The sequence below is a fragment of the Oncorhynchus masou genome, chromosome 31 (assembly GCF_036934945.1).
Source record: "Oncorhynchus masou masou isolate Uvic2021 chromosome 31, UVic_Omas_1.1, whole genome shotgun sequence".
NCBI lineage: Eukaryota > Metazoa > Chordata > Actinopteri > Salmoniformes > Salmonidae > Oncorhynchus > Oncorhynchus masou.
Genome location: NC_088242.1, coordinates 27,482,257 through 27,509,958, shown reverse-complemented (window position 1 = coordinate 27,509,958; position 27,702 = coordinate 27,482,257). Strand labels below are relative to the sequence as shown.

General features: G+C 42.9%; 1 protein-coding gene and 1 non-coding gene across 3 annotated transcripts; both read right to left on the bottom strand.

The window, feature by feature from the left end:
• Positions 1-1,729: 1,729 nt before the first annotated feature.
• On the bottom strand, positions 1,730-21,115 carry LOC135523722 (DNA-directed RNA polymerase III subunit RPC5-like). 2 transcript variants are annotated; one of them, XM_064950565.1, is made up of 20 exons: positions 20,993-21,115; positions 14,468-14,567; positions 14,286-14,336; positions 14,107-14,184; positions 13,863-13,978; positions 13,656-13,738; positions 13,387-13,544; positions 13,186-13,305; positions 13,001-13,086; positions 12,830-12,874; positions 12,651-12,742; positions 12,434-12,554; positions 12,117-12,198; positions 11,889-11,948; positions 11,548-11,705; positions 11,373-11,434; positions 10,793-11,283; positions 9,442-9,519; positions 9,055-9,180; positions 1,730-8,774 (listed from the first exon to the last, which is right to left on the bottom strand). In XM_064950565.1, exons 2-20 carry the CDS (start codon positions 14,504-14,506, stop codon positions 8,718-8,720), a joined length of 2,103 nt encoding a protein of 700 aa, XP_064806637.1. In that variant the 5' UTR covers positions 14,507-14,567; positions 20,993-21,115; the 3' UTR covers positions 1,730-8,717. The 2 variants fall into 2 exon arrangements, with proteins under 2 accessions (XP_064806637.1, XP_064806638.1); XM_064950566.1 differs by having other exon boundaries at positions 10,793-11,280.
• Positions 21,116-21,368: 253 nt separating this feature from the next.
• On the bottom strand, positions 21,369-21,450 carry trnal-aag (transfer RNA leucine (anticodon AAG)). Its single transcript has one exon. It is a non-coding gene; the product is annotated as a tRNA-Leu (tRNA).
• Between the last annotated feature and the right edge of the window lie 6,252 nt (positions 21,451-27,702).

The window sequence follows — 27,702 nt, the reverse complement described above, 5'->3', positions numbered from 1 at the left end:
CTTCATTAACCAGGGCCTTACAACCTCTGGGAATTGGTCAAAGCTATAGTGATAGTTGAGTTCAACCATTGGGATAAAAATTCTCATGACAGTGGTCCCATGGTGTTTATACTTGCGTACTATTGTTTGTACAGATGAACGTGGTACCTTCAGGCATTTGGAAATTGCTCTCAAGGATGAACCAGACTTGTGGAGGTCTACACATTTTTTCCTGAGGTCTTGGCTGATTTCTTTTGATTTTCCAATGATGTCAAGCAAAGAGGCACTGAGTTTGAAGGTAGACCTTGAAATACATCCACAGGTGCACCTCCAATTGACTCAAATTATGTCAATTAGCCTATCAGAAGCTTCTAAAGCCATTTTCTGGAATTTTCCAAGCTGTTTAAAGGCACTGTCAACTTAGTGTATGTAAACTTCTGACTCACTGGAATTGTGATACAGTGAATTATAAGTGAAATAACCTGCCTGTAAACAATTGTTGGAAAAATTACTTGTGTCATGCACAATGTAGATGTCCTAACCGACTTGCAAAAACTATAGTTAACAAGAAATTTGTGGAGTGGTTGAAAAACAAGTTTTAATGGCTCCAACCTAAGTGCATGTAAACTTCCGACTTCAACTGTATAAAAGAATCAGCAGAAAAGGAAGGGGTGGTAATACCTGGCTCGGTTGCAATGGCATGTCCTGATGGCAACTACATTGCCTGGAACAATAATGAAAACACTACCTAACAAGTCCCCTCCTCCCACTCTTTCAGAATAAGTGTGTATCTGGTTACCTTTCCATGTATCTGGACTGGTGGCACTCTGTCCTTTTACAGTCTCCTCTGACGCACTGAACCACCACAGCAAATTCACTGAGCCCCTCTATCCAGGGTTTGGAGTTTGTGAAGGCTCTTCGGTGTCCCTATAAGACGGAGAACAGCACTCTGTGGGTGTCCTGAGTCGTCATGCTCGGGTTCAAACACAAACGTGCCATACATTTGCACATATTTTTTCTTCACATAAAACATGACCGTGTATAAATCGGTTAACCCAGAAGTAAAATCTTGCGTACATGCAGAATCTGCCCACGGGAGATGAGTCCTTGTGTGGGACACATGTACTCCACTTCATTCACTGCTGTTTATATGGTAATGTTGTATGTAATTGGCGTCTGCTAAATGATTGTGTATGTAACATTAACTGTCCTATGATGCTGTTGATAGTAATCAAGGAATAAAATAGATTACCATTGAGTCCACACATCACTCCTTTAATCTGAGTGACTGTTAACTGATGTATTTTACAGTTACTGTAAATGTCAACTACAGTGTTCTTGGCAGACATGTTGATAAGGCTTGTACCAGTTGAGGCTGGTGGGAGGGGCTAAAATGGGGTCAGTCCCTGCACCTCTCCTGTTCCTGACTCACCTTAGACCTCACCACAAAATGTACCTTAGATCTGAGTCATCCAACTCAAAGGTCTTTAATTCTACAGGTTTAAAAATGGAACTGGCCACAGAGTAGACTGAATGACAGATGAAAGGGGCTGTGTTCTCTCCATTACAATTCAGTGAATCATTTATCACCACTAAAAGATCCCGTTTCCCTCTGTCATTTGTGTCTCTGCTGTTTCTCATTAAATCACATCAAGACCTGTACATCAACGGGCATGTAATACTGACATATCAGGCAATACACTCGCGTGTGTGTGACAGCTTATCTCAAGGATATGAACATCAGACAATAGGCTTTCCATTATTGCAATTTTTATTGAGCAAAAGAACATACCAATGGAAAAATAACCAACAGCCTATTGAGATCATTGATCAAATGAATACACCTGAAAAACCTGAATATTGCATGGACAGAAAGTTGTGGAATGCTTCAGACGGTTGCACTGATTGTGCAAGTCTTCATTAAATGCCAGATAGCTATTTTCAACATCAACAAAAGCATCTACAGTCAGAAAAACATACAACTTTGTCTAATTTGACCTCTTATATTAATATCAGTGATGACTTATTTTGTCCTGAATGTCTGCGGAGGCACTTTTATAGAGACCTAAGATGGGAGCAAGGAGCGACACAGCAGTAAGCATATCTTAACCAAATCATACCAGGTCCAAACAATGCTGGCAGATATTTTAACATGTACTCTGTTAGCTTCCTTTGAATGCGCCAACAATTAAATCCACTCATCTCCCAGACATCGCCAATCCTCTTTTCTTCTCAAAACTCTAACCGTTAAATAATAGCAAACCAATCGACATTCAATTGTTTTTATTCACATTTTCCACGAGGATCCACTACCACGTGCATAACTGTCCAGTTTTGAAATATGTCTATCGAATATAAAATTAATTTGCTTAAGTTTCTTTCAAAGTAACATTCACCTCCACAGTTTAAACGATTTGCTACCAGGCTGCGTCACATCCAGCTGTGATTGAGAGTTCCATAGGGCGGTGCACAATTGGCCCAGCCTCAAATGGGTTTGGCCGGGGTAGGCTTTCATTGTCAATAAGAATTTGTTCTTAACTGACTTGCCTAGTTAAATAAAAAAAAATGTACGTTTTATTCAGACAGTATTTGGTTGTAAATTGCAATAACTTCAACACCAATTCAATCCTGTATTATAATTCACCTCAGTCCTCGGCACAATCCTCTCGTTTAGTTTACTCACAACAGTAGTTTAATATGTCTATCTACTCATGTTGATCCAAACTATTAATTGATTGCTGTACAACAATCAGTTTTATAGACTAATTGTTTAGGAACAAAACCAACACGTGCGCAACTATGGGGAAAAATAAATGGGGGGGGGGGGGGGGTTAGCCCTTAGACTGTTGACATGTCAATTATATTCTCCAAATGTTTATTGAAAACAAATACATTTGCACAATGAGCACTTGTCTCCTCAAATACATCATTAGAGTTGTTGGTTAGCTAGCTTGTGAATTTTTGCCATAATAGCATAGAAATTACATTAGTCAAAACACGACATGGCATCATTAACCTTTTGACGCGTAAGTTCTAAATATTAATAAACGGCCCTTACAGAGTGAGTTTTTAGCATGCGGTACCAGAATTCTATCCTGCTGTTGGGAGAATTTGATTGTTGCATTTTGTCGCTATTCTCTACACCCTGCATTGTATCAATACCGCAATGTCTGCTTCATATGAGGCTTTATAAAACATTATTCCTATAATAGTAGCAGTGAGTATCTGTAGTATTATAATCATATTACATGTATTATCTGAAAAAGGCTTTGGTATTAGCCTGTATGCGGGGCTGCGTGTGAGATAGGGCGGGAAACCTGAGGCAGCAAATCAGGTGTATTTGATACAATAGCGGCATACAACAAGTGAGAGCGTGGTATGAGCACATATAGCACATATGCCGAACATGTCTAAGGCCGGGAAAGGCTGACATCCTAAATACTTTTTCTTCGTTTTTAAAAATGACAAATTTATTCTCCCCTGGAAAAACTAGGCTGGCTACATTTCATCACCATGTCAACGTATTATCACCACTGGACATGTAGCCTACAGAGGCCTGCCTCGTCACCAAGCGAAGAAGATATTTCTTAAATGCGCTGAGTATTATGGCTTGGATAGGTTTTAGACTGGTCGAGGAGAATGAGAACAGGGTGGTGGACAGTCATGTAAGCAACAAAGTGAGGTAGTTTGTGCAGGCGATCAGATTGAATGGTGCATAAGTCTAATCAGCTATGTTGTATGCAGAGAACGTGGCATGAGTGAAGCAAGGATGTAGATATAATGGGTTATTGTAAACTATGGAGCTAGACAGGATTAAGCTTTGGTGTAATCTAAGGGGATGAATGTTGTGGGTCAGTTATCATTCTCCTTCCAAAACTTCAAGTAACCGAGCGTTGGACTAGTAACCTGAAGGTTGCGAGTTCAAACCCCCGAGCTGACAAGGTACAAATCTGTCGTTCTGCCCCTGAACAGGCAGTTAACCCACTGTTCCCATGCCGTCATTGAAAATAAGAATTTGTTCTTAACTGACTTGCCTGGTTAAATAAAGGTAAAATTAAAAATATACTGTGTACTTAAAAATGACTAAGTACACAGTGTATTTATAGTTTACAAACTTCTGTGTTTGCCCCCCATTTATTGATAAACCCCATCATAGTAATATTTCCTCCATCATATCCCCCCACGATACCTGCACTGAAACCCCCCACAAATTAAATGAACGCCACTAAAATAGTTTCAACCAAATCTGTCAGCCCTGTTCGTGTTACGGCTAGGCAGTAGGCTTGTATTTGGGTGATGATCTATGAGGCGATAACATTTTTTTTTTGCTTTGTGATTGGTCAAAAACTATAAACTTGTCATGTTCTCTGGTAACAAGCTCGTGCTGATTAGTGGCCAAACTAACATAATATTTTCTGGGCAATGGGTGCAACCATCTGACTTTGTTTATTTGCGTTTTATGCCGCGTTCAAAACAACTTGGAACTCGGAAAAATACAAGGTAAAATCATGACCTTCACGTCGGAAAGTGAGAGCTTTAGAAAGAGGCACCGAGTTGTACGGCGTTCAAATCTAATTTTCACCAGTCGGAGCTCATTATTTTTCAGAGTTCCCAGTGGTTTTCAACACACTGAAGTCGGAGATTTCCAATTTCCCAGTTTTGAATGCGGCATTATAGCGAAGTCGCCTTCTGGGATTAGGGAGTTCTTGCAAAGTGTAAAAAAACATGGCTGCCATCATAAAGAATGTAGCTGCTTTTAGCTTAGCGGACACGCATTTATTTTCTAAACATTACATTCGTCTTTTGTGCTCGCCAGAGATGTGGTATATTGTAAACTAGTCTAGCTGTTAGGTCGCCAACTTGTGTTAGACTGGTTTATTGAATGAGTTTGAGCTGCGGATGTGTTCCGTGTGATGCTTGGATGATGAAGTTTGCTTTTATCTTTTACAATAAACTTTATTCCTCCATTTGACCTTTTAAGACCTTTACTTTCCATCAGTACAAAAAAATATTTAGATGCTGTTCAAACAACAATGGTGTCATACGTTATGTTGCTACTGTTCCAATCACGTATTTGAGATCGTACGCTGCAGGTACCACTCAATATTGATCACAAATAAGTGATTGTATGGGTCAAAGGGTTAACAAGTTACAAGCTGAAACGAGCCACCCAGATTGCAACTTGTCATTGTTGCTAGCTATCTGACCGTTCAGAATCATAACAATTTAGGCCTTCCAGCCACATCGATGCACGCATCATTTTCGCAATGTCAGCCAACCCGTCTACAACCCTCAACACGATGCTGGGCTGTCCTCTGTATGGTCTGTATCAGTGACGGGGGAGTGAATATCTAACCAAAGTTATAATTCCTCCACTCTCCCCAAATTAAAAGTCAAGAAAAGAGTAATGAGAATTTTAAAACTCAAGCCTGGCAATGTGCTACCCTAGTTAAGGCCTTAAACTCCGGGGGAGGCGAATAGTAAAATGACAAATGTTTATTTTATTTTTTAAGGCCACTAACGGGTTAAAATCATTGGACTGGGCCTCCCGAGTGACACAGTGGTACAAGGCACTGTATCGCAGTGCTAAAGGTGTCACTACAGACCCGGGTTCAAGCCTGGGCTGTATCACAACCAGCCGGGATAGGGAGTCGCATAGGGCATGCACAATTGGCCCAGCATAGTCCGGGTTAGGAGAGGGGGGCTTTACTAGGCTTATCGTGCTCTAGCGACTACTTATGGCGGGCCGAGCGCCTGCAGGCTGACCTCTGTCGTCAGTTGAACTTTGTTTTCTTCAGACACAGTGGTGCAGCTGGTTTCCGGGTTAAGCGGGCGGGTGTTAACTTCTTATGGCTGCAGGGGCAGAATTGAGTAGCTTGGATGAAAGGTGCCCAGAGTAGACGGCCTGCTCCTCAGTCCCAGTTGCTAATATGCATATTATTATTAGTATTGGATATAAAACACTCTGAAGTTTCTAAAACTGTTTGAATGATGTCTGTGAGTATAACAGAACTCATATGGCAGGCAAAAACCTGAGAAGAAATCCAAACAGGAAGTGGGAAATCTGAGGTTAGTCAATTTTCAACCCAGCCCCTATTGAACACACAGTGGGATATTGGTTATGTTGCACTTCCTAAGGCTTCCAATAGATGTCAACCATCTTTAGAAACTTGAATGAATACTGTGATGTGGGGCCGGATGAGAGCTCTTTGAGTCAGTGGTCTGGCAGAGCGCCAGGTCCTGGTCACACGCATTTCACATGATAGCGACCTGCGTTCCAGTGCTTTTTACAGACAATGGAATTCTCTGGTTGGAACCTTATTGAAGATTTATGATAATAACATCCTAAAGATTGATTCTATACTTAGTTTGACATGTTTCTACGACCTGTAATTTAAGAAGCGCAGTTTGGCAGGTCATGTTTCGGAGGAAGCATGACGTGACCTTCACCTCCCAAGCCCGCTGGAGAGTTGCAGCGATGAGACAAGATCGAAATTGTGGAGAAAAAAAATAAAAACAATTGGACTATGAACTGCATTCACTTGTTTCCTTAGCGGATACCACCCTCCGTCTAGTAAAATTTCTGCATTGTTGGTTAAGGGCTTGTAAATAACCATTTCACTGTAAGGTGTTGTTGTATTTGAAGCACGTGACAAATACAATTTGATTTGCTTAATAATTAAAAAAATAATAATTAAGGATCACTATCAAAATTGTCTAATTTCTCAATGGCATAGTACTGTCGTGGCCAAAAGTTGAGAATGACACAAATATTAATTTCCACAACGTTTGCTGCTTCAGTGTCTTTAGATATTTTTGTCAGATGTTACTATGGAATAATCAAGTATAATTACAGGCATTTCATAAGTGTCTAAGGCCTGTATCAAGTTGATGCAAAGAGTCAATATTTGCAGTGTTGACCCTTCTTTTTCAAGACCTCTGCAATCCGTCCTGGCATGCTGTCAATTAACTTCTGGGCCACATCCTGACTGATGGCAGCCCATTCTTGCATAATCAATGCTTGGAGTTTGTCAGATTTTGTTTGTTTGTCCACCCGCCTCTTGAGGATTGACCACAAGTTCTCAATGGAATTAAGGTCTGGGGAGTTTCCTGACCATGGACCCAAAATATCGATGTTTTGTTCCCCAAGCCACTTAGTTATCACTTTTGCCTTAAGGTAAGGTGCTCCATCATGCTGGAAAAGACATTGATCATCACCAAACTGTTCCTGGATGGTTGGGAGAAGTTGCTCTCGGAGGATGTGTTGGTACCATTCTTTATTCATGGCTGTGTTCTTAGGCAAAATTATGAGTGAGCCCACTCCCTTGGCTGAAGCAACCCCACACATGAATGGTCTCAGGATGCTTTACTGTTGCCATGACACAGGACTGATGGTAGCGCTCACCTTGTCTTCTCCGGACAATCTTTTTTCCAGATGCCCCAAACAATCGGAAAGGGGATTCATCAGAGACTGTGACTTTATCTCAGTCCTCAGCAGTCCAATCCCTGTAACTTTTGCAGAATATCCGTCTATCCCGGATGTTTTTCCTGGAGATAATTGGCCTCTTTGCTGCCCTTCTTGACACCAGGCCATCCTCCAAAAGTCTTCGCCTCACTGTGCGTGCAGATGCACTCACACCTGCCTGCTGCCATTCTTGAGCAAGCTCTGTACTGGTGGTGGCCCGGTCCCACAGCTGAATCAACTTTAGGAGACGGTCCTGGCGCTTGCTGGACTTTCTTGGGCGCCCTGAAGCCTTAACAATTGAACAGCTCTCCTTGAAGTTCTGATAAATGGTTGATTTAGGTGCAATCTTACTGGCAGTAATATCCTTGTTTCCTTGCAGGTAACCATGGTTGACAGAGGAAGAACAATGATTCCAAGCACCACCCTCCTTCTAAAGCTTCCAGTCTGTTATTCGAACTCAATCAGCATGACAAGAGTGATCTCCAGCCTTATCCTCGTCAACACTCACACCTGTGTTAACGAGAGAATCCCTGACATGATGTCAGCTGGTCCTTTTGTGGCAGGGCTGAAATGCAGTGGCAATGTTTTAGGGGATTCAGTTCATTTGCATGGCAAAGAGGGACTTTGCAATTAATTGCAATTCATCTGATCACTCTTCATAACATTCTGGAATATATGCAAATTGCCATGATACAAAATGAGGCAGCAGACTTTGTGAAAATGAATATGTGTCATTCTCAAAACTTTTGGTACAGTGTTCCCCGATCCATTCCTCGAGTACCTCCAGGACTGCACATTTGTGCTCAGACCCTGAACCAGCCCACCTACATTAGTTGGATCAAGTGTACCGGTTCTGGGCTAGAGCAAAAATGAGCAGTTCTGGGGGGTACTAGAGAAACAGATTGGGAAATAATGGCATTTTACATCACCCCCAACTTTTTCAGTATTGTCTCAGTCATATACATCTCCTCTGCTCCTGCTCCAGCCCTTAGCATGAATATGGAAGGTCTTCTGTCCAACAGATCGGCTCCGTTTGGGCCGAGCTTAGAAGTGACTTCTTTAGCTGCATTAACAACAAGTGTCATGTTCTGACCGGAGCAGATGACGGACATCTCATTCCTCCAATCCCAGTCCGGAGAGCTGGGGGCAGGAGGGCTACAATTGGTTTGTGTGTCTGGCTGTCCCGCCTTCCCGTACAGAGCTCTCCCACTAGGCTCTGGAGGAGTGGGTTTGGTTGGTTGATGGTGGCCACAAGGGCGTGTCCTCAATGTTGTCAGGACTGTAGGGTACCCTTGAGGTACCACATCCCTCCAAAGCTCACACAGCACTCCTAATAAGAAAGGACCAGAGAACATAGGTTAGAAACACAGCTGGTTCTTGAGACAGTTCTGAAGGGGTTCCTAGAGCTTTGCAACTGTGTCAACTCTCTACCCACTCAGTTACTTAATGGCAACTCCATTATAAGTTGGTTCTAGAACCCATTCTAAAGCTAGTACCAGAGCCTATTATAAAGTTGGTTCTAACAGCCCATTCTAGAGCCTGTTTCTAAAGCCAGTTTAAGACGCTGTTCAACAGTCTGTTCTATAACTATGTTCGGAGACCAGTCATACCTTAAGCAGGCGGTCCACATCATCCTTGGTAACCTGGTCTCCCATCTCCTGCGTCAGCCTGGTCTGGATCACGTTCCTCCTCACCCGGTAGTTCTTCATGAAGATCTCATACAGGACCTGACGATGCTGAGGGGCAGGACATACAACAAGATCTTGAAATGTCGACAGTAGAATAGGGTCCTTTAAACATATCCTGATCAAGTCAGAGAAGGCAAACGGCTTAAGACATGATCAATGTATTTCTGCATGACTTCAAACCATAATACAGGACATACACATGCTCAGAGTGATTCCGTGGGTGCAGTAGGAATGTGGAACAAAAAGAAAAAAAAATAATTTGTACAGACTTGATTAAAAGAACCCCACCCGGGCCCCTGTTGTTGTTACCTTGTCGAAGGTCTCTCCTGTCTCCCACACAGCAAACACTTTCTGCTCATCAGCAGCTGCTGTGCTCTGGGCTGGAAACTACAGGGAAGAAAAGAAAGGAAGGAAACAACTATTGAAGAGAATGACAACTGAAGAAACTAAGGGGACAGGAAAGAAACCGCTGCAGTGAACCACACAATCTTGGATTTACAGACTGAAGAGACCTTTTTTTAATTTATTTTTTAACAACACTTCGGATTATTCCCAATCCCAAAACACTGAGGCAATGCACATCTACAGACAGGCGTGCTATGTTCATAAAATGACTAAGTTGCTCTTGATAAGAGCATCTGCTAAATGACCAAAACAAATAAACCAATCACTAAATCAACCATCTCCACTCCCTGTAGGCATTAACCCCTGCTGGGATAGGATGAAGTTGCCTCCGTCTGCCTTCCGTCTGCCTAATGTTTACGGTTAATCTGATCCTAGATCTGTGATTATGGCCAATTTCTAACCAGTAATAGGCTTTGTCCTCTCAGCCAAGAACAGAAGCTATTTAACAGTGGGCTGGTTTCCTCCACCCCTCCAGGGTCTAAAACCCTACCACCCCCTGAGGAGAGAGGAGGATAAGAACCTAAGCCAGGTTGAAAGGGGATCGGATAGGAGGGAGAAGATGAGCTCCATGTCCATACAATAGGTGTGTCTTGGTATTAATGCTAACAATGTTCATTCAACTATTTCTCTGATATGTCTTAATTCCATAGGACACAACAATGAGAGTTTGAAGAGCCACACCTCACAGGAAAATGTAGGCTTCACCTAATGTACAGTGCAGGCCAGTGAGTTGTATTTCAATTGAACAGCTAGATTCTACAATCCCACAGCCATCAGGCTCTATTCAGAGCTTAACCTGAGAAGGTCAACCCTCCAGTGCATCACTGCTCTCTACTACCTACTTACTACCATCAGGAGCAAAGCTGGTGTGCTGCTACAGGGATAGGTCACATACCAAAACCACCGTTAGTTTGTTATTCTGTTTAGGAAAGGTGATAGCCGCACTCCGGAGGCAAGCAAGAGACCACCATTCAGGAGTAGCAGAAAGCCCAGGGAGGCTAAGTTTCATCTGGCTGGGAGCCTAACGCCGATCTCTTTAGTTCAGGGAGAGGATTTGTTTCTTTGGATATCCAGGCTTACTCATCGGGTGGAAGAATAGGCCTGTCTAACTTAAATCCTCCAGTACTACAGTGGGTTTACGCTTTCTAGTGGAACTAACCCCATCCCCAGCCTTATGTCCTTTTCACAATCTTAAACCAAGACCAAACCTCATCGGATACTAATCCTGTAGCAGGGTTAGGGCTCTAATACTCACAGGCACCAGTATTTGTTTGCAGTGGCTCATCAGTATAGTATCCTGTAGCAGGCGGTCTGAGATGGAGCGGAACAGGCCGTCTCCGGGAGGCAGGGAGGCCAGGTGGAGGTTGAACAGCCTCTTGACTTCGCTCAGCGTCAGCACATGCTGCTTCCTGAACATGTTCCACACAAAGTCCCTCAGCTCAGGTGACGGTGAGGGCGTGGGAGTCCCGCCGTGTCCGTTATGAGGATTCAAGGCAGCGGAAGTGGCGGCGGATGGGTAACCGTTTACCAACCCGTTAGGGAGAGCGGAGGAGGAAGTGTCCATGGGTTCGTCTTCACCGTCGCTGACAGGTTCCTCTTTGACTCTGACCGCTGCTCCACCGCTCGGTCCGGCTCCACCCTTTCCCTGTCGACGAGCGCTCAGGTCCTTCTGAAGAGAGGGCTGGTTCTGTCGCGCACGCTCATGGGCTGCCTTCAGACGCTGCTCGCCACTCACGTGCATAGCTTCTTTAACAGAGAGGCACACAGTTTTCAGCTAGAGACACATAAATACCTTATGCCAGAGGGACTTTCCTATGAGCACAATCAGTACACACCTGTTTGTGGGTCCTTTTTGGATACCAGGTCCTCCTTAGAGAAGTTGAAGACCTTCTCCAATCTGCAAACACAAAACCACCATGAACAATAAAATCAACCCACAGTCTCTTTCCACATTACCATACCAAGAGAAACAGTGAGTGATAGTGTGTGTTCGCAAATATTGTCTCTTACTTGCTCTGTATCCCAATCCACAGCATGTGCTGCCGCTGGGCCACGTCAGGGTGCTTTTTGATGAAGTCACTGTCGCTTGGCAACAGGAACTCCCAGCCACGGTTTATACGAGGCACCGCCATGTGTTCCAAGAAGTCCTTCACATCCTCTGGCAGGAGCTGAAAATAATAGGTGTGAACAGACATTTAGTAACACCCTCTAGGGCTAACTGTTAGTGAGTGTGTTACACCATGTACTTTAAATAAAGTTGTACTTTAGTTGTGTATATTCATCTTTGGCCAGGTGAGAGACTATAGGTCTATGTATCACTAGTAGTATCAACTGTTTAAACAGCTGATTACCTTGATGATGGCTGTGATCTCCTTCCTCATCACTGAGCGCTCCTGAGTGAATCTCCACATCTGAAAAGAGAAACAGATAATTAACAGGATTCAAAAGATAACTTGTTTTTACATTTCACCATGAAGTCTCTTGAAATTTGAACCTGTGTCGTGTGGTACATTTGACTGTGGACCTGTGCAGGAAGATGTGCTATGAGATATGGTAGGGATATAAACAGTGTGACCCACCACAAAGTCTCTTCCTCGACACAGCACCTCAGCAGGCACACCACTGTGGGGACTACAGCTGTTCTTAGGATATAGCACGTCACTGAGTGAAGAAAAAAAACTGTTCAATTGGTTTCAGGAACATGACCTGAAATATTTCTGGGACAATATAAATATATTTCTAGTATTCAAGCATAATCTCTGTTCATGAAATCACATATCTAGTTATTGAAAAACTAAACCAGAATTAGAACTACATTTTGGATCGAATTGATTTTGATCCGTGAACCTGGTCCCTAGGGCCTAGTGCCTCCACAGTCCTGCTCTGCTGGTCTCACCTCTTGACCACCCAGTTGCCCTGCACCAGTAGCGCCACCTGCTGGATGCAGCGCAGCACTGCAGTGGAGTCTGTCCCAGGGGTCAACAAACCCATCAGGTTGGCAAACGGTATCACTTTGACTAGAGAGGAGGAGAGAAATTATGGAAAGAATAAGATGGAGAAAAGCATGTACAAATACTTCAATTTCCGTTAAGGTAAGCAGTTAGTGAGCGTACCGTTCTTCAACAGGGTTTTGACCTGGTCACCTAGCGGCAGGGTCCGGAGCTGGGCCATGGAAAGCACGTTACTGGGACCTACGGGCCTCACACTGATACACACACAAGACATCGGTTTCATACCTGAAATGTTACAACATGGAGTAGTACATTACACACTTCATGTAAGTGTTACTTACATCTTCTCCTCTGTGATAGGGGGCATGAGCATTGCCAGGTACTCCCTGAGAGAAGAGAGAGATGAATAAAGGAAGTGGGAGGAAAGAGACATAAGGGAGGTCACACAAAAGCAGCCCAAAAATAAAGCAAAAGCAGACACTTAAATAGGGACACTACGTGTTAGTACTCACTTTGGTGTTTTTACCAGTTCTGTGTTCTCAGAGCCTCCCATGGCCTGGCAGTACAGGTATTGCCTCTCGTGGTCCGAACAGCCATCCTAAACACACACACACACATAAGGTAGGTGTTGAATTGGTACTGGCAGTGACTTGGATTCACAGAGGTCAGAAAGGAGTGCATGAGACCGCCTCATTACGTTGAGGCCGTGGTAGTGCAGGTAGACCCAGGGCTCCTCTGCCTGTTTCTTCTGAAGGAAGTCGTACGACTGGATACGCCTCTGACGAGCCTGGTCCGACTCAGGACGGGAAAACCTCACCTAGAGCGAAGAAACGGAGCTCAACAATTGTTTTAAGAGGATCATTGTGCGAGAACTGATTGTAATTGTGTGTTTCCTTACAGTGACGGCCTTCACGTCTTCCTCCACCTCATCCTGAGAAGAGTCTCCCCCTTCGTTAGCGGCCTCCCGCTCTCTGTGTTTGCCGTCAGCCTTATCCAGATAGGAGAAGCTGGGTCGCATCTGAAGGATACCCTGCAGCGGTGTGATGTGGAGCTCCCCTGGTGACAACACAGGTCAGTGACAAACATTTAGATATTGACACTAACATAAAGAGCAATGACAGTGCTGATGAGGGCTGATTGGATATGAATGTACAGAAACACAGCTACCTTTCCTGAAGACGGCAGCAGCGTATCTGGAGGTGTTGGTTGTGGACTGGATGGATGTGAACGTCTGTTTGTCCATCATCTTCCTGCAAGGAGATTGATCAATGGTCAGTGTCAATTCCCAGCATGCCACATGCATAACTGAGACGTAAGGACTAACAGAGTACTAAGAAGTGAACCAGCACAAAGTTTACTAAGTATTGCACTCACACAGAGTAGGTGTTGGAGTCCTCTGAGGTGGTTCCGTCCACGTTGAGGGCGATCTGCTCTCCTTTACTTCGACAGTAGTTAGGACTCAGAGTGTTAATGGCCATCTCCAACTCCACCTACGGGGAGACAAATTGTAAGCTAAGAATGTTTTATAATTAACAGGCTGATCCAAGATGGATCACAAGTTGTCATTTAGGTATCAATGGGAGATGGAAATCTCTTTAACAAGGGAGCCCTGTCACACCTTCTGCTGCTTGGGCTTGATCTTGGCAGATAGATGAGTGACATCATCATAGGTCATAGAGGAAGGGCGTACTGGATACTATAAAGGAGAAACAAATCAAGATAAAGGAAGGTTAACAAATGACTTTTACCACAAACATAAAATCGACACAGCTTGATGCCGAATAGATGTAGATTTACCTGGAACAGATATAGCTTGTCCGCAAGGCTTTTAGCTAGGTATACATCAATCTGAAGACAGAAAGAAAAAGCTTGGGTTTATATTCTTTTCATCATTCATCATCGCCTTGCCAAGAAAATCAAACCTAGGCTTGGGCAGAAACATACAGGTAAATGGGGAACTGGGGAAGCTAGTCACTCACCTCTTGTATGATGGGGTCATCGTCCTCCTCACTGGCCATAGTGAGGGGAGAGGTCTGGGGGAGACGTCAAAGAAGAGCAGCAGACCTCTGGGGACCCAACCTAGGATGAAAGAAATGCTGAGTGACTGAGACACAAACTAACAGAGGCTACTTTCCAATAAATATATCAAGGGTCTTATTCTGGTTACATGATCGATGCTTGGCTTCCGTTTGACAAAAATAATCTCGCTCTTTTGTCCATAATAATCTCATCATGTAAACTATACGTGCAGATACAGTATAGAGCACATGTGCCAATACCAGAGTGGGCACACTTGCTATACAACGCAATGTTTCTTTGAGAAGACCATCAGTAGAGTTGATGATGCGATAAAAACCCATTTAACTTTATTTGGTACGTGGGAATTTAACTTCCAAGGATATTTTTTATGTGCACTCATCACACGTAGCCTTTAATCAATTTGATGGAAACATCTGTTGGGAAAATGTGTGTAACGGATATGAAACGGCTAGCTTAGTTAGCGGTGTGCGCTAAATAGCGTTTCAATCGGTGACGTCACTTGCTCTGAGACCTTGAAGTAGTAGTTCCTCTTGCTCTGCAAGGGCCGCGGCTTTTGTGGAGCGATGGGTAACGATGCTTCGAGGGTGACTGTTGTTGATGTGTGCAGAGGGTCCCTGGTTCGCGCCCGGGTATGGGCGAGGGGACGGTTTAAAATTATACTGTTACATGTGCATATTGTTTTAATGCAGATGATTGAATATTCATGTGAAAATCTGTCACCAATTGGATGGAAAACTAGCTAGAGATGCCACAGAATTGCTAAACCCAGAGGCACAACATTGCAATGCTTCCGGGAACCTTTGGTGAAGCATATTCGACAGACAGACGAATTTGGGAAATGTGAACATTTCTTCCTTTAGTTGTTAATTCTCAAAATCTAAAGGCACGACGTAGATTCGAGCCAATGTCTTAAGTAGCTCAACATGTTATTATGTGAACCTTGTGTAAGTGACACGTTTTCCTTTGTCAAAAATCGACAGAGTGCCTTTCAAGGCTTGCACATGAGCAGTTCGGCACGAGACAACCGTTAGACCTAATTACGTGTTTATGCGCATAAGCTTAGCTGGCCAGGTTGATACAGTGGCGAAGTTGGAGAGAAGTCTTTTGAATTATGACTCTAAAATCAAACCTGTCTTCAGAATATAGACCTACGTCTCCCGTATATACAGCTAGTACTGGACCTCGCGAATATAAAACAATGTCATGACTGACTACAAGAACCCAAATATGTCAGATCAGATATGCAATGAATAACTTCAATCAAACCCCCTCTCACCCATAGAGGGGATGGAAAGAACTAGCGGGGATTAACAACTCACATCCTGTTGTAAATCAAGGGAGAAGATTCAGGCCCGTGCTCTCAAAATCTACCAAAGGAATGTGCTTTGTCTCAGACTTTTCCCGCTGAAACTAACACGTTCAAAAGCTAAACCTGGAACAATATTTCTAATGTAGAACGTGGGAAATGGTCAGAGGCAATCTATAAAACACTAATGTAATTGTGTTTTATTTTGTGATGTCATTAACAATGTTATGAAGGAAATACTGTAACTTGGAAAGTATACCCACTACATAGATGACATTTCCATACTATGGGTTGTGCATGTAATATGAAAAATTGTGTTTTTGTTAGAGAGATATTAAGAGATAGTTTTCCATAACTTTGCACAGTGTGTAATCACCGCCCCAGAGTGAGGTCAGGGATCGTGTCAGCCTGCCGGAACCGCCCCTTTCAAGCAAAAGGTATACATGATGGGTTGAAAAATTAACAAATTGGACCAGAAAAGTGTGAAGCTGCGGATTTAAAATGGTTTGAACTTCGAATCTCAACATGAGGTGGAGACAATAAACTCGCCTCACTGGTACGGCTGATTAGCAGCCCTAAGTAAAGGATCTTTGAAAGTGAATTTAAGTAGGATCACCCTGTTACTCTGCTCAAACCATCGTATTACACTACTCTAAATCACCCCACTGGGGAACCATCGATACGGCTAGCTAGCCTATCTTCAATAGCAAATGGAAGGAAAAATCAACTCTGTAGTTCTGTTCAGGATTAAATGACAAGTCACCGGATACCAGGCACCTACAAATAAGGACAACAGTAGAAGAGTTGTTGGAACCATTTCCGACAATCAGACACTTACAAGTGTGACACGAAAAAGCCCAACCCCCTTTCACGTAAATACATTCATGATTTCTTGCTCAAAGCAGGTGGCGGTTTGTGTGCAAAGTATATGGTAAATTGGAGGAGAGAGTGGTTTCTGAATGTGGTAATGTTAAGTGTCTCTGTCCCACTCTCTCCTTTTAAATATATTCTTTAACAAGCATCCATGTTGATGTCATTCTGCTAGGGACCTGTTTTCAGCGTATTACGTTTCCAGTCAATAACTGGAGCAGTGTGTGTGTGTGTGCTTTTCCTGTGTTCTCATTTAATTAGCTAGTAAATAAAAATGTACCAATTTGTGGAGTAGGTCCTGTGTGGCTCAGTCGGTAGAGCATGGCGCTTGCAACGCCAAGCGTCGTGGGTTTGATTCCCGCTGGGGCCACCCATATGTAAAAGTAGTGGCCCCAGCCGACTTGTAAGTCGCTTTGGACAAAAGCGTCTGCTAAATGGGATATATATATATATATACTGAATCATAAGTAAGGCTCAGGTTTTTGCAGATGCAGGGAGATTTAGAATGGTGATATGATACGAGGTTAGTATTAATAACTGTTTATAGATGTGATAGATAAAGACATTTAGAGTTTAACTCTGGAGATGGTAACTCTTTAAAGAACCACTCTCGTGGTGCCCCAGATCCTAATGAGTTAATTGTTACATGAATAATAAAATAAAATAAAATCAGGTAACAATTAAACATTGTTATTCATCTAATAAGCTAACTGTCTTCAGATTAAAGTTAAAGTCACGACAACAACCGAGGCCGAGTGCCTTTTTTCTCCTGTTAATTTAGGGCTGTGACGATACCAGTATTGCAATATTTATTCCATGGCAAAAATTAACACAAAACAGACCGAACTCTTTGGTCCTTTAAAAACCTGCTGTATGTAATATATTGTGTGCTATAGCATGGAAAATAACTAAACCTGACTCCGGATAACAAAATTGTTTGTTTCTAACATTAGGGCTATTTTCTTAAAGTTAAATCCGCTTCATGTTTTGTTTCCTTGCCAAGATACTAATGAGCCCTAAGTTAATAGTGACAATGGAGGGAGTGTCATGGAGTTTAAGAGGGACGATGAAGAATCAAAATTGTTGGAGTACGATTCAAGAAAAAAAAACAAGTTTACATTTGAATATTTGTAGCCTCTTTAACTAAACCCTGGCAATTAACTAGTGCAATAAGACAGGAGATAAAGCAGATTGCGTTCTTCAGTTCATCTGTCACATATTTTAATTATGAAGCTTACTGGTAGTCCCCAGTCATCTGGTGTTTGTTTACAAGCACACAACGACAAGACTAGAGCAATCTGAGTCACTCACTGTGTGAAGCACGCGTCTTGTGATCTAGTTACAGTACGGAATTCACAATTAAATGTTTGCCAGCTAGATATCATATAACTTAAGTTAACTATCTAAATTGTGCTACATGCTCTGCAGTTGCTTATTTCTCTCAAAGTTCGTAAACAAATTTGTTTACTGTTAGTGAGCAATTCTCCTTTAACAAGATATGCCACACCAGTCAGGTGGATGGGTTATCAAGAAGCTGATTAAACAGCATTATCATTACACAGGTGCACCATGTGCTGAGGACAATAAAAGGTCACAATTATGTGCAGTTTTGTCATACAACACAATGCCACGGATGTCAAGTTTTGAGTGAGTGTGCAATTGGCATGCTGACTGTAGGCATGTCCACCAGAGCTGTTGCCAGAGAATTTAATGTTAAAATGTCTCTACCATAAGCCGCCTCCAACGTACTTTTAGAGAATTAGGCAGTATGTCCAAACGGCCTCACAACCATAGACCACGTGTAACCACGCCAGTCCACAATCGAAGAATTTCTGCAGAAACTAGATCGGTTCTTTTGACCAATCAATTGGTTGACATTTTTAAACGTGTATTTTTCCATATATAGACAAACTGTGTTTTAATCAAACATATGCACTGAGCTTGTCTGATGCTTTAACCACACAGTTTGATGAACTAAGTAAGACATGACTAGAGGGAGTCCGACCTCAAATCGATTCTATTGTGCCCAGCCAGGCTCATACTTGACAGCAAGTGACTGTGACTTGCACCCATTGTCTCCCTCTCCTCCCTGCTGCAGCGACCACCACAGAAGATCAACAGCGTTTATCGCACTGTCCGTGTTGCTGAAGCTGCAACATAATTACAGCCAATTCTGACTTAAAAGTTCTGTTATCACCAGCCCAGGACCTCCACACCCAGCTTCTTCACCTGTGGGGCCTGGCTTCCCAGTGGGTGGGCCTGGCTCCCAAGTGGGTGGACCTATACACTCCCAGGACCACCCATGGCTCCGCCAGAGTTTTATATCGCATATGCGGTTCTCTCTTTCTCAATAATAGCTATTGAACCAAGCATACCATGACCATGATCATGGTATATTCTGAATCATAAAAAAAAAAAAAATCTCAATCCTCCCCTGATTCAGAATATAAAATGTTCATTGTATGCTTGGTTCAATAGCTATTGACAAAGAAAACCAAATATCCAATAAAAAACAGATGTTCTCGGTACCGAACCAGACTTTTAAACAAGTTAAAACTCGCAAGGCCACTGGGCCAGATGGAATTCCAGGGCGCGTTCTCAGTTCATGAACTGACCAGCTAGCAGGTGTCTTCACAGACATGTTCAATATCTCATTATCACAGTCTGTGATCCCAACATGTTTCAAGAAGACCCCCGTAGTCCCTGTTCCTAAGAACTCAAAGGTAACCTGCCTAATTGACTATCGTACCATTGGGACTCAAATCTGGAACCATGAAAACCCTGGATCCACTCCAATTCGCATACCGCCCCAACAGATCCATAGACAACTCAATCCCTATTGCACTGCTCTCTCCCACCTGGACAAGAGGAATACCTATGCGAGAATCCTGTTCATTGACTACAGTTGAGCGTTCAATATCATAGTCCATCCAAGATCGGGACCCTGGGACTTAATTAACTTGATTCTGGACTTTGATGGGCCACCCTGAGGTGGTGAGGGTAGGTAACAACATCTGCCATGATAACCCTCAACACTGGGGTCCTCAGGGGTGCGTGCTTAGTCCCCTCCTTTACTCCATGTTCACCCACGACTGTTTGGCCATGAACGACTCCAACACCATCATCAAGTTTGCTGAGACTACAGGGAGGATGTCAGACACAAACAACCACTTTCACACTCTCCACAAAAGCTGTGACTACTCTGTTTATTATCTATCCTGTTTGCCTAGTCACTATTACCCCTACACCTACATATTTTACCTTTACTTAACTAGGCAAGTCAGTTAAGAACAAATTCTTATTTTCAATGATGGCCTAGAAACAGTGGGTCAACTGCCTGTTCAGGCAGAACGACAGATTTGTAACTTGTCAGCTCCGGGATTTGAACTTGCAACCTTCCGGTTACTAGTCCAACGCTCCAACCACTAGGCTACCCTGCCAACACCAACTACCTCGTACATTCTTGTATATAGCCTAGTTATTATTATTCTCTGCATTGTTGATCAATAAGTTAGCATTTCACAGTCAAGTCTACACACCTGTTGTGTTTTGGCGCATGTGACAAATAACATTTCATTAGGTAAACAATACCTTCCTGTGTATACCTTGTCTCAAATTCAAGCAGCTTAAGGACAAAACCCACAGGCAACTGGTCGAGTAAATGTAATTGTATTCAACATTCTGGCTGGTAAGGAACATTTCTCATATTTAGCAGACTAACTATATAACGTTACCAATGACTTGTGTGTTACAGACTGATTAATTAGACTACCACGAGCTAGCTAACGTTAGCTACAGACACACATTATCACTATAAGCAACATAGCTAACTAGCCAACAACTAACTATGTAGCTAAGTTAAAGGTGTAAGAACGTAGCTAAATACCTTTATCATCGTGTGTAGTTATCGCAGTAAAATAACATGCGTTCGTGGAATTTGCTACCGTTAGCGTACATCGCTTATTTACATTGACACATCATGACAAGTCACCTGCTTAAGGCGGCTAACGTTAATAGCTAACTAGCTAGCATATCTGTGTTACTGGGTATGGTCGAATGACTAGCTCGCTGAGTCAAAACGAACCACTAAAACAAAACGAATTCGTGAAATAACAAGAGTAACGCGGTCCAAAACAGCAAACGAATTGTTGCTATCTAACGTTATATCTGTAACGTTAGCTATTAATGTACCGAGCAATCAAAATAATTGAAAGTTATTTGCCAGGCCTCGATTGTTTTAAAATAAGTTTTCACTGGTATATCAATTAAACTGATGACTAAATCTCACCTGCCCATTTGACCGTTCCTCTCCGTTTATTTCATTCACGTTCGCTTTAGGTGAGGTGCCTGTTTGCGAATGCTGCCATGTTGCTTGGCTGTAGAGCTTCACACAGACATGGCCACACGTGGGGAGGAGCTGCTATTTCTGTTCCCACAATGCAAAGCGATAAAAAACGTTAACGTTTTTTGCCTGCAGATGTCGCAAAAGCTCTTAAAATAAGATCATGTACTTGATGGCATAATACAGTGTGTGAAATTGAGTAGCATTGCTACCGTTTTGTTAATACAGTGTATACATAATTATTGTCTGCCCTGTTAGGCGAGTTACCGCTTGGACTGTCTGAGTACATCACCCGGGATAAAAAAAAATAAAAAAAATACATTGACAGCGGTGGGATTCGAACCCACGCCCCCGAAGAGACTGGAGCCTTAATCCAGCGCCTTAGACCGCTCGGCCACGCTATCATATAATATCAACGTGGAAAAAACAAAATTAATATACAGATATTGTTCTCTTTAATTGTTTACAAACAGTCAGCATTTCCGCTAAATATTGATAACTAGGCAGTAAGGGCCGAGGGGTTGTGGTTCAGTGCCTGGATACAGCCCATAGCCTTGGTATATTGGCCATGTACCACAAGCCCCAGAGGTGCCACGTTGCCATTATAAACGGGTTACCAATGTAATTAGAGAAGGAAACATAACTGTTTCGTCATACCCGTGGTATTTGGTCTGTTATATCACAGACTGGAATATGTTTGGTGATTCATCAGATGGCATTGAGGATTTTACCACATCATCATTCACCAGCTTCATTAATACGTGCTTTGACAACTCCTCCCCACTTTGACCATACCAGAGCACAGCGGAGTCGAGCTGGAGAGCGTGCCCAATTTGAATCGAGCGCAGAGCGAGTTTCCCAAATACTGGAGCATTGGCCTTCTTGCCCTCTCCAATTTCGCATCAGTACTATTAAAAGCGATCACTTTACAAGCTCGTGGCATGCCCGACCCAGCATGCATTTGTAGGCTAATTGTGTTCTGCTATAGCCATTTGCTTTCCTCTCTAGGTTTCTTCCTTGGTTCTGGCCTTTCTAGGGGTTTTTTCCTAGCCGCCGTGCTTCTACACCTGCATTGCTTGCTGTTTGGGGTTTTAGGCTGGGTTTCTGTACAGCACTTTGAGATATCAGCTGATGTATGAAGGGCTTTATAAATAAATTTGATTTTTGCTTTAGCTACTGTCATGGAGTTTGCTAAATATTTTCATAAAGAAACATAATGATGTACTAAGTGCACATGCTAACAGAATGGAACGAGGTGGATAACTATCTAAGTGTGTCTGTCACTATAGCAAAGTATTTATAAACAAAGAATCAAATCTCTTAAACGTTTAATTAATTTTTGTTATATTATCAATACAATAGGCTATCATTGATTTTGTCCCGATAAGCCTGACATGACCTCTTTCAAGAAGCTATCCGTTTTGATAGGGTTATTTAGCCTAAATCTTTTTGTTTTGTTGCCAAAAACAAGTCTGCATCCCTGCCCAGCCTGGCAAGAGTTGCCCGAAGGGTGTTTAGCATTCATAGTATGGTTCCATACAGAGACGGTATTCTCCACTGCTGGCCTGCTCTCCAGGCACCTTTGCATGAACCTGAAGCCACAGACCCTGGACAAACTCGTGTTTCTAAAAGTGAATTCCAAGGCACTGCAGACTAAGCCTAATAAAGCAATTTTCATTTAATTCTAAGTCACAGTAATTCACATTTATAGACTAAAATGATTTACTACAACGAAATGTTGTTGAGTTTAAATGCTGAGCACATAATGTTCCTGACAGCCGAGTGTGTTGCACTTGCATATGCTTTACAATGTATTTATTTGTAGGCTACAGCCTTGAATTAATTGAAATAACAGGCTAATAATATAGCCTAAATGATTCAGTTTAGTTCCTTCTTCTGCTACCTGTCTGGCACCGGACCTATTTAGAGTGTTCATATGATGTTTAACTTGAGATGTAGACTATTCGAAATGATGAGTGCTTCTTACAGTCTGTTTTTCATGTTGTTTATTAAAATAATTTTCATTTAAATCATATGGTTTGGTTTCAATACTTCAAAACCAAATGGTAGATCCAGGTAGTCACAAAAATAGATGTGTGTTTGTTAAATGGGGATTTTAAGGAATGAAGCAAATTTGGAGCGACAGGTTTTCTTTTCTTTCTGTGAGCGATGCAGTTGAGCTGTCAACTCTGCACACAGCACGCCACCATTCACATCAAAGGGGCTGTAGTGGAGAGGGTCGCGAGCTTCAAGTTCCTCATGGGCCCTCAGATCCTCAAAATGTTATACAGCTGCACCATCAAGAGTATGTTGACTGACTGCATCAATGCTTGGTATGACAACGGCTTGGCATCCGACCGCAAGGTGCTACAGAGGGTAGTGCGTACGACCCAGTACATCACTGGGGCTGAGCTCCCTGCCATCCAGGACCTCTATACCAGGTGATGTCAGAGGAAGCCCAAAAATGTTTCAAAGACTCCAGTTACCCAAGCCACAGACTGTTCTCTCTGCTACCGCACGTCAAGCAGTACCAATACACCAAGTCTGAAACCAACAGCTCCTACTCGCAAGCCACAAGACTTATAAACAAGACTGCTAAATAACTAATCAAATGGCTACCTGGACTACCTGCATTGACCCTTTTTTACACTAAGACTCTTGCACTGACTCTAGGCACACACACTGGACTCTACCCGCACACTCACACATACGTACACTGACACCCCAACACACACACACACACACACCCCAACACACACACACACACACACACACACACACACACACACACACACACACACACACACACACACACACACACACACACACACACACACACACACACACACACACATACAATGCCTTCAGAAAGTATCCTGGACTTGTTCCACATTTTGTTGTGTTACAGCCTTAATTTCAAATGGGTTAAATTGAGATGTTGTGTCACTGACCTAAACAGAATACCTTTTAAAATCAAAGTGGAATTATGTTTCTGGAAATGTTTACAAATTAATAAAAAATGAAAAGCTGAAATGTCTTGAGTCAATAAGTATTCAACCCTTTTGTTATGGCAAGCCTAAATAAGTTCAGGATAAAACATCTCACATAAGTTGCATGGACTCACTCTGTGTGCAATAATAGTGTTTAACATGATTTTTGAACGACTACCTCATCTCTGTACCCCACACATACAATTATCCCTAAGGTCCCTTAGTGAATTTCAAACACAGATTCAACCACAAAGACCAGGGAGGTTTTCCAATGCCTCAAAAAGAAGGGCACCTATTGGTAGATGGGTAAAAAACAACAGACATTGAATATCCCTTTGAGCATAGGGTAGTTATTAATTACACTTTCGATGGTGTATAAATACACACAATCACTACAAATATACAGACGTTCTTCTAATCCAGTTGCCAGAAAGGATGGAAACCACTCTCGGATTTCACCATGAGGCCAATGGTGACTTTAAAACAGTTACAGAGTTGGCCTCCCGAGTAGCACAGGGGTATAAGGCGTCACTACATACCTGGGTTCGATTCCAGGCTGTGTCACAGTCGGTCGTGACCAGGAAACCCATGAGACAGCGCATAATTGGCCCAGCATCGTCCGGGTTAGGCCTTGTGGCGGGCCCGCCTCCTGCAAGCTGACTTCGGTCACCGTCTGGACGGTGTTTCCTCCAACACATTGTTGCGGCTGGCTTCTGGGTTAAGTGAGCAGTGTGTCAAGAAGCAGTGCAGCTTGGCATGGAGGATGCATGGCTCTCGACCTTCGCCTCTCCCGAGTCCGTAGTGGAGTTGCAGTGATGGGACAAGACTGTAACTACTAATTGGGGAATTTTTTTTAAATAATAATAATAAGATATAAATAAATACAAATAAAAAAAGTTTAATGGCTGTGATAGGAGAAAAGTGAGGATGGATCAACAAAATTGTAGTTACTCCACAATACTAACCTAAATGACAGAGTGAAAAGAAGGAAGCCTTTACAGAATAAAATATATATATATTTTTGCAATAAGGCACTAAAATAAAACAGAAAAAAAATGTGGCAAAGAAATTATCTTTATCATGAATATTTGGTGTTTTTTGTATTTAATTAGGATCCCCATTAACTCTTAGCCAAGAGAGACTGACCACCCATTCCAAAACAGACTGCAACTTATTTACATAAGTATTCAGACCCTTTGCTTTGAGATTCGAAATTGAGCTCAGGTGCATCCTGTTTCCATTTATCATCCTTGAGATGTTTCTGCAACTTGATTGGAGTCCACCCATGGTAAATTCAATTGATTGGACATGATTTGGAAAGGCACATATCAGTCTATACAAGGTCCCACAGTTGACAATGCATGTCAGAGCAAAAACACAGCCATGAGGTCGAAGGAATCGTCCGTAGAACTCCGAGACAGGATTGTGTCGAGGCATAGATCGGGGGAAGGGTACCAAAAAACTTCTGCAGCATTGAAGGTCCCCAAGAACACAATGACCTCCATCATTATTAAATTGAAGAAGTTTGGAACCACCAACTCTTCCGGCCAAACTAAGCAATCGGGGGAGAAGGGCCTTGGTCAGGGAGGTGACCAAGAACCTGATGGTCACTCTGACATATCTCCAGAGTTCCTCTGTGGAGATGGGAGAACCTTCCAGAAGGACAGCCATCTCTTCAGCACTCCACCAATCAAACCTTTTTATATTTTTTATTTAACTAGGCAAGTCAGTTAAGAACAAATTATTATTTACCGTGACGGCCTACCCTGGCCAAACCCGGACTCTGGGCCAATTGTTTGCCACCCTATGGGACTTCCAATCACGGCCGGATGTGATACAGCCTGGATTTGAATCAGGAACTGGTAGCCCTATGGTAGAGTGGCCAGACGGAAGCCACTCCCCAGTAAATGGCACATGACAGCCCGCTTGGGGGTTTGCCAAAAGGCACCTAAAGGACTCTCAGTCCATGAGAAACAAGATTCTCTGGTCTGATGAAACCAAGATTCAATGCCAAGCGTCACGTTTGGAGGAAATCAGGCACCGCTCATCACCTGGCCAATTCCAGGGGATGTTTTTCAGAAGCAGGAACTGGGAGACTAGTCAGGATGGAGGAAAAGATGAACAGAACAAAGTACATAGCAATCCTCAATGAAAACCTGCTCCAGAGCGCTCAGGACCTCAGACAAAGGGTGAAGGTTCACCTTCCAACAGGACAAATCAAATCAAATGTATTTATATAGCCCTTCGTACATCAGCTGATATCTCAAAGTGCTGTACAGAAACCAAGCCTAAAACCCCAAACAGCAAGCAATGCAGGTGTAGAAGCACGGTGGCTAGGAAAAACTCCCTCGAAAGGCCAAAACCTAGGAAGAAACCTAGAGAGGAACCAGGCTATGTGGGGTGGCCAGTCCTCTTCTGGCTGTGCCGGGTGGAGATTATAACAGAACATGGCCAAGATGTTCAAATGTTCAGAATTGACCAGCATGGTCAAATAATAATAATCACAGGCAGAACTATTGGAGCAGCAGCACGGCCAGGTGGACAGGGGACAGCAAGGAGTCATCATGCCAGGTAGTCCTGAGGCATGGTCCTAGGGCTCAGGTCCTCCGAGAGAGAGAAATAGAGAATTAGAGAGAGCATACTTAAATTCACACAGCACACCGGATAGGACAGGAGAAGTACTCCAGATATAACAAACTGACCCTAGCCCCCCCCCCGACACATAAACTACTGCAGCATAAATACTGGAGGCTGAGACAGGAGGGGTCAGGAGACACTGTGGCCCCATCCGATGATACCCCCGGACAGGGCCAAACAGGAAGGATATAACCCCACCCACTTTGCCAAAGCACAGCCCCCACACCACTAGAGGGATATCTTCAACCACCAACTTACCATCCTGAGACAAGGCCGAGTATAGCCCACAAAGATCTCCGCCACGGCACAACCCAAGGGGTGAGCACCAACTCTAAGCACACAGCCAAGGAGTGACTTCGGGACAAGTCTCTGAATGTCCTTGAGTGGACCAGCCAGAATCTGGACTTGAACCCGATTAAACATCTCTGGAGACCTGAAAATAGCTGTGCAGCGATGCTCCCCATCAAACCTGACAGCGCTTGAGAGGATCTGCAGAGAAGAATGGAAGAAACTCCCCAAATACAGGTGCGCCAAGCTTTTTAGCGTCGGACGCAAGAAGACTCAAGTCTATAATTGCCCCCAAAGGTGCTCCAGCAAAGTACTGAGTAAAGGGTCTGAATACATATGTAAATGTAATATTTCAGCTTATTATTAATACATTTGCAAAAATGTCTAAATCTGTTGTGTCTTTGGCATCATTAAATTGAAGACTGTTATTTTATCTAATCAATTCTCTGTAATTATTATGGCGTGATTAAACTAATCATGTAAATGTATTTAACTATGAAGTTGGGGCACCAAGGAAAATCTTCAGATTACAAAGTTATAATTTTCCTAATATAACTTTTCAGATATTTTAATATCTGATCAATTAGTCTTCTAACTAATTAATTATTCTTTACCTCACGTTAGTCTCATTCCAAACGTCATAAGTTGTTGGTTATCTGCACGAACCCAGCCTTCACTATGAATCATCCATACATCAATTGTCTTAATCATTTATTGACTAGCTAAATAATCACAGAAATG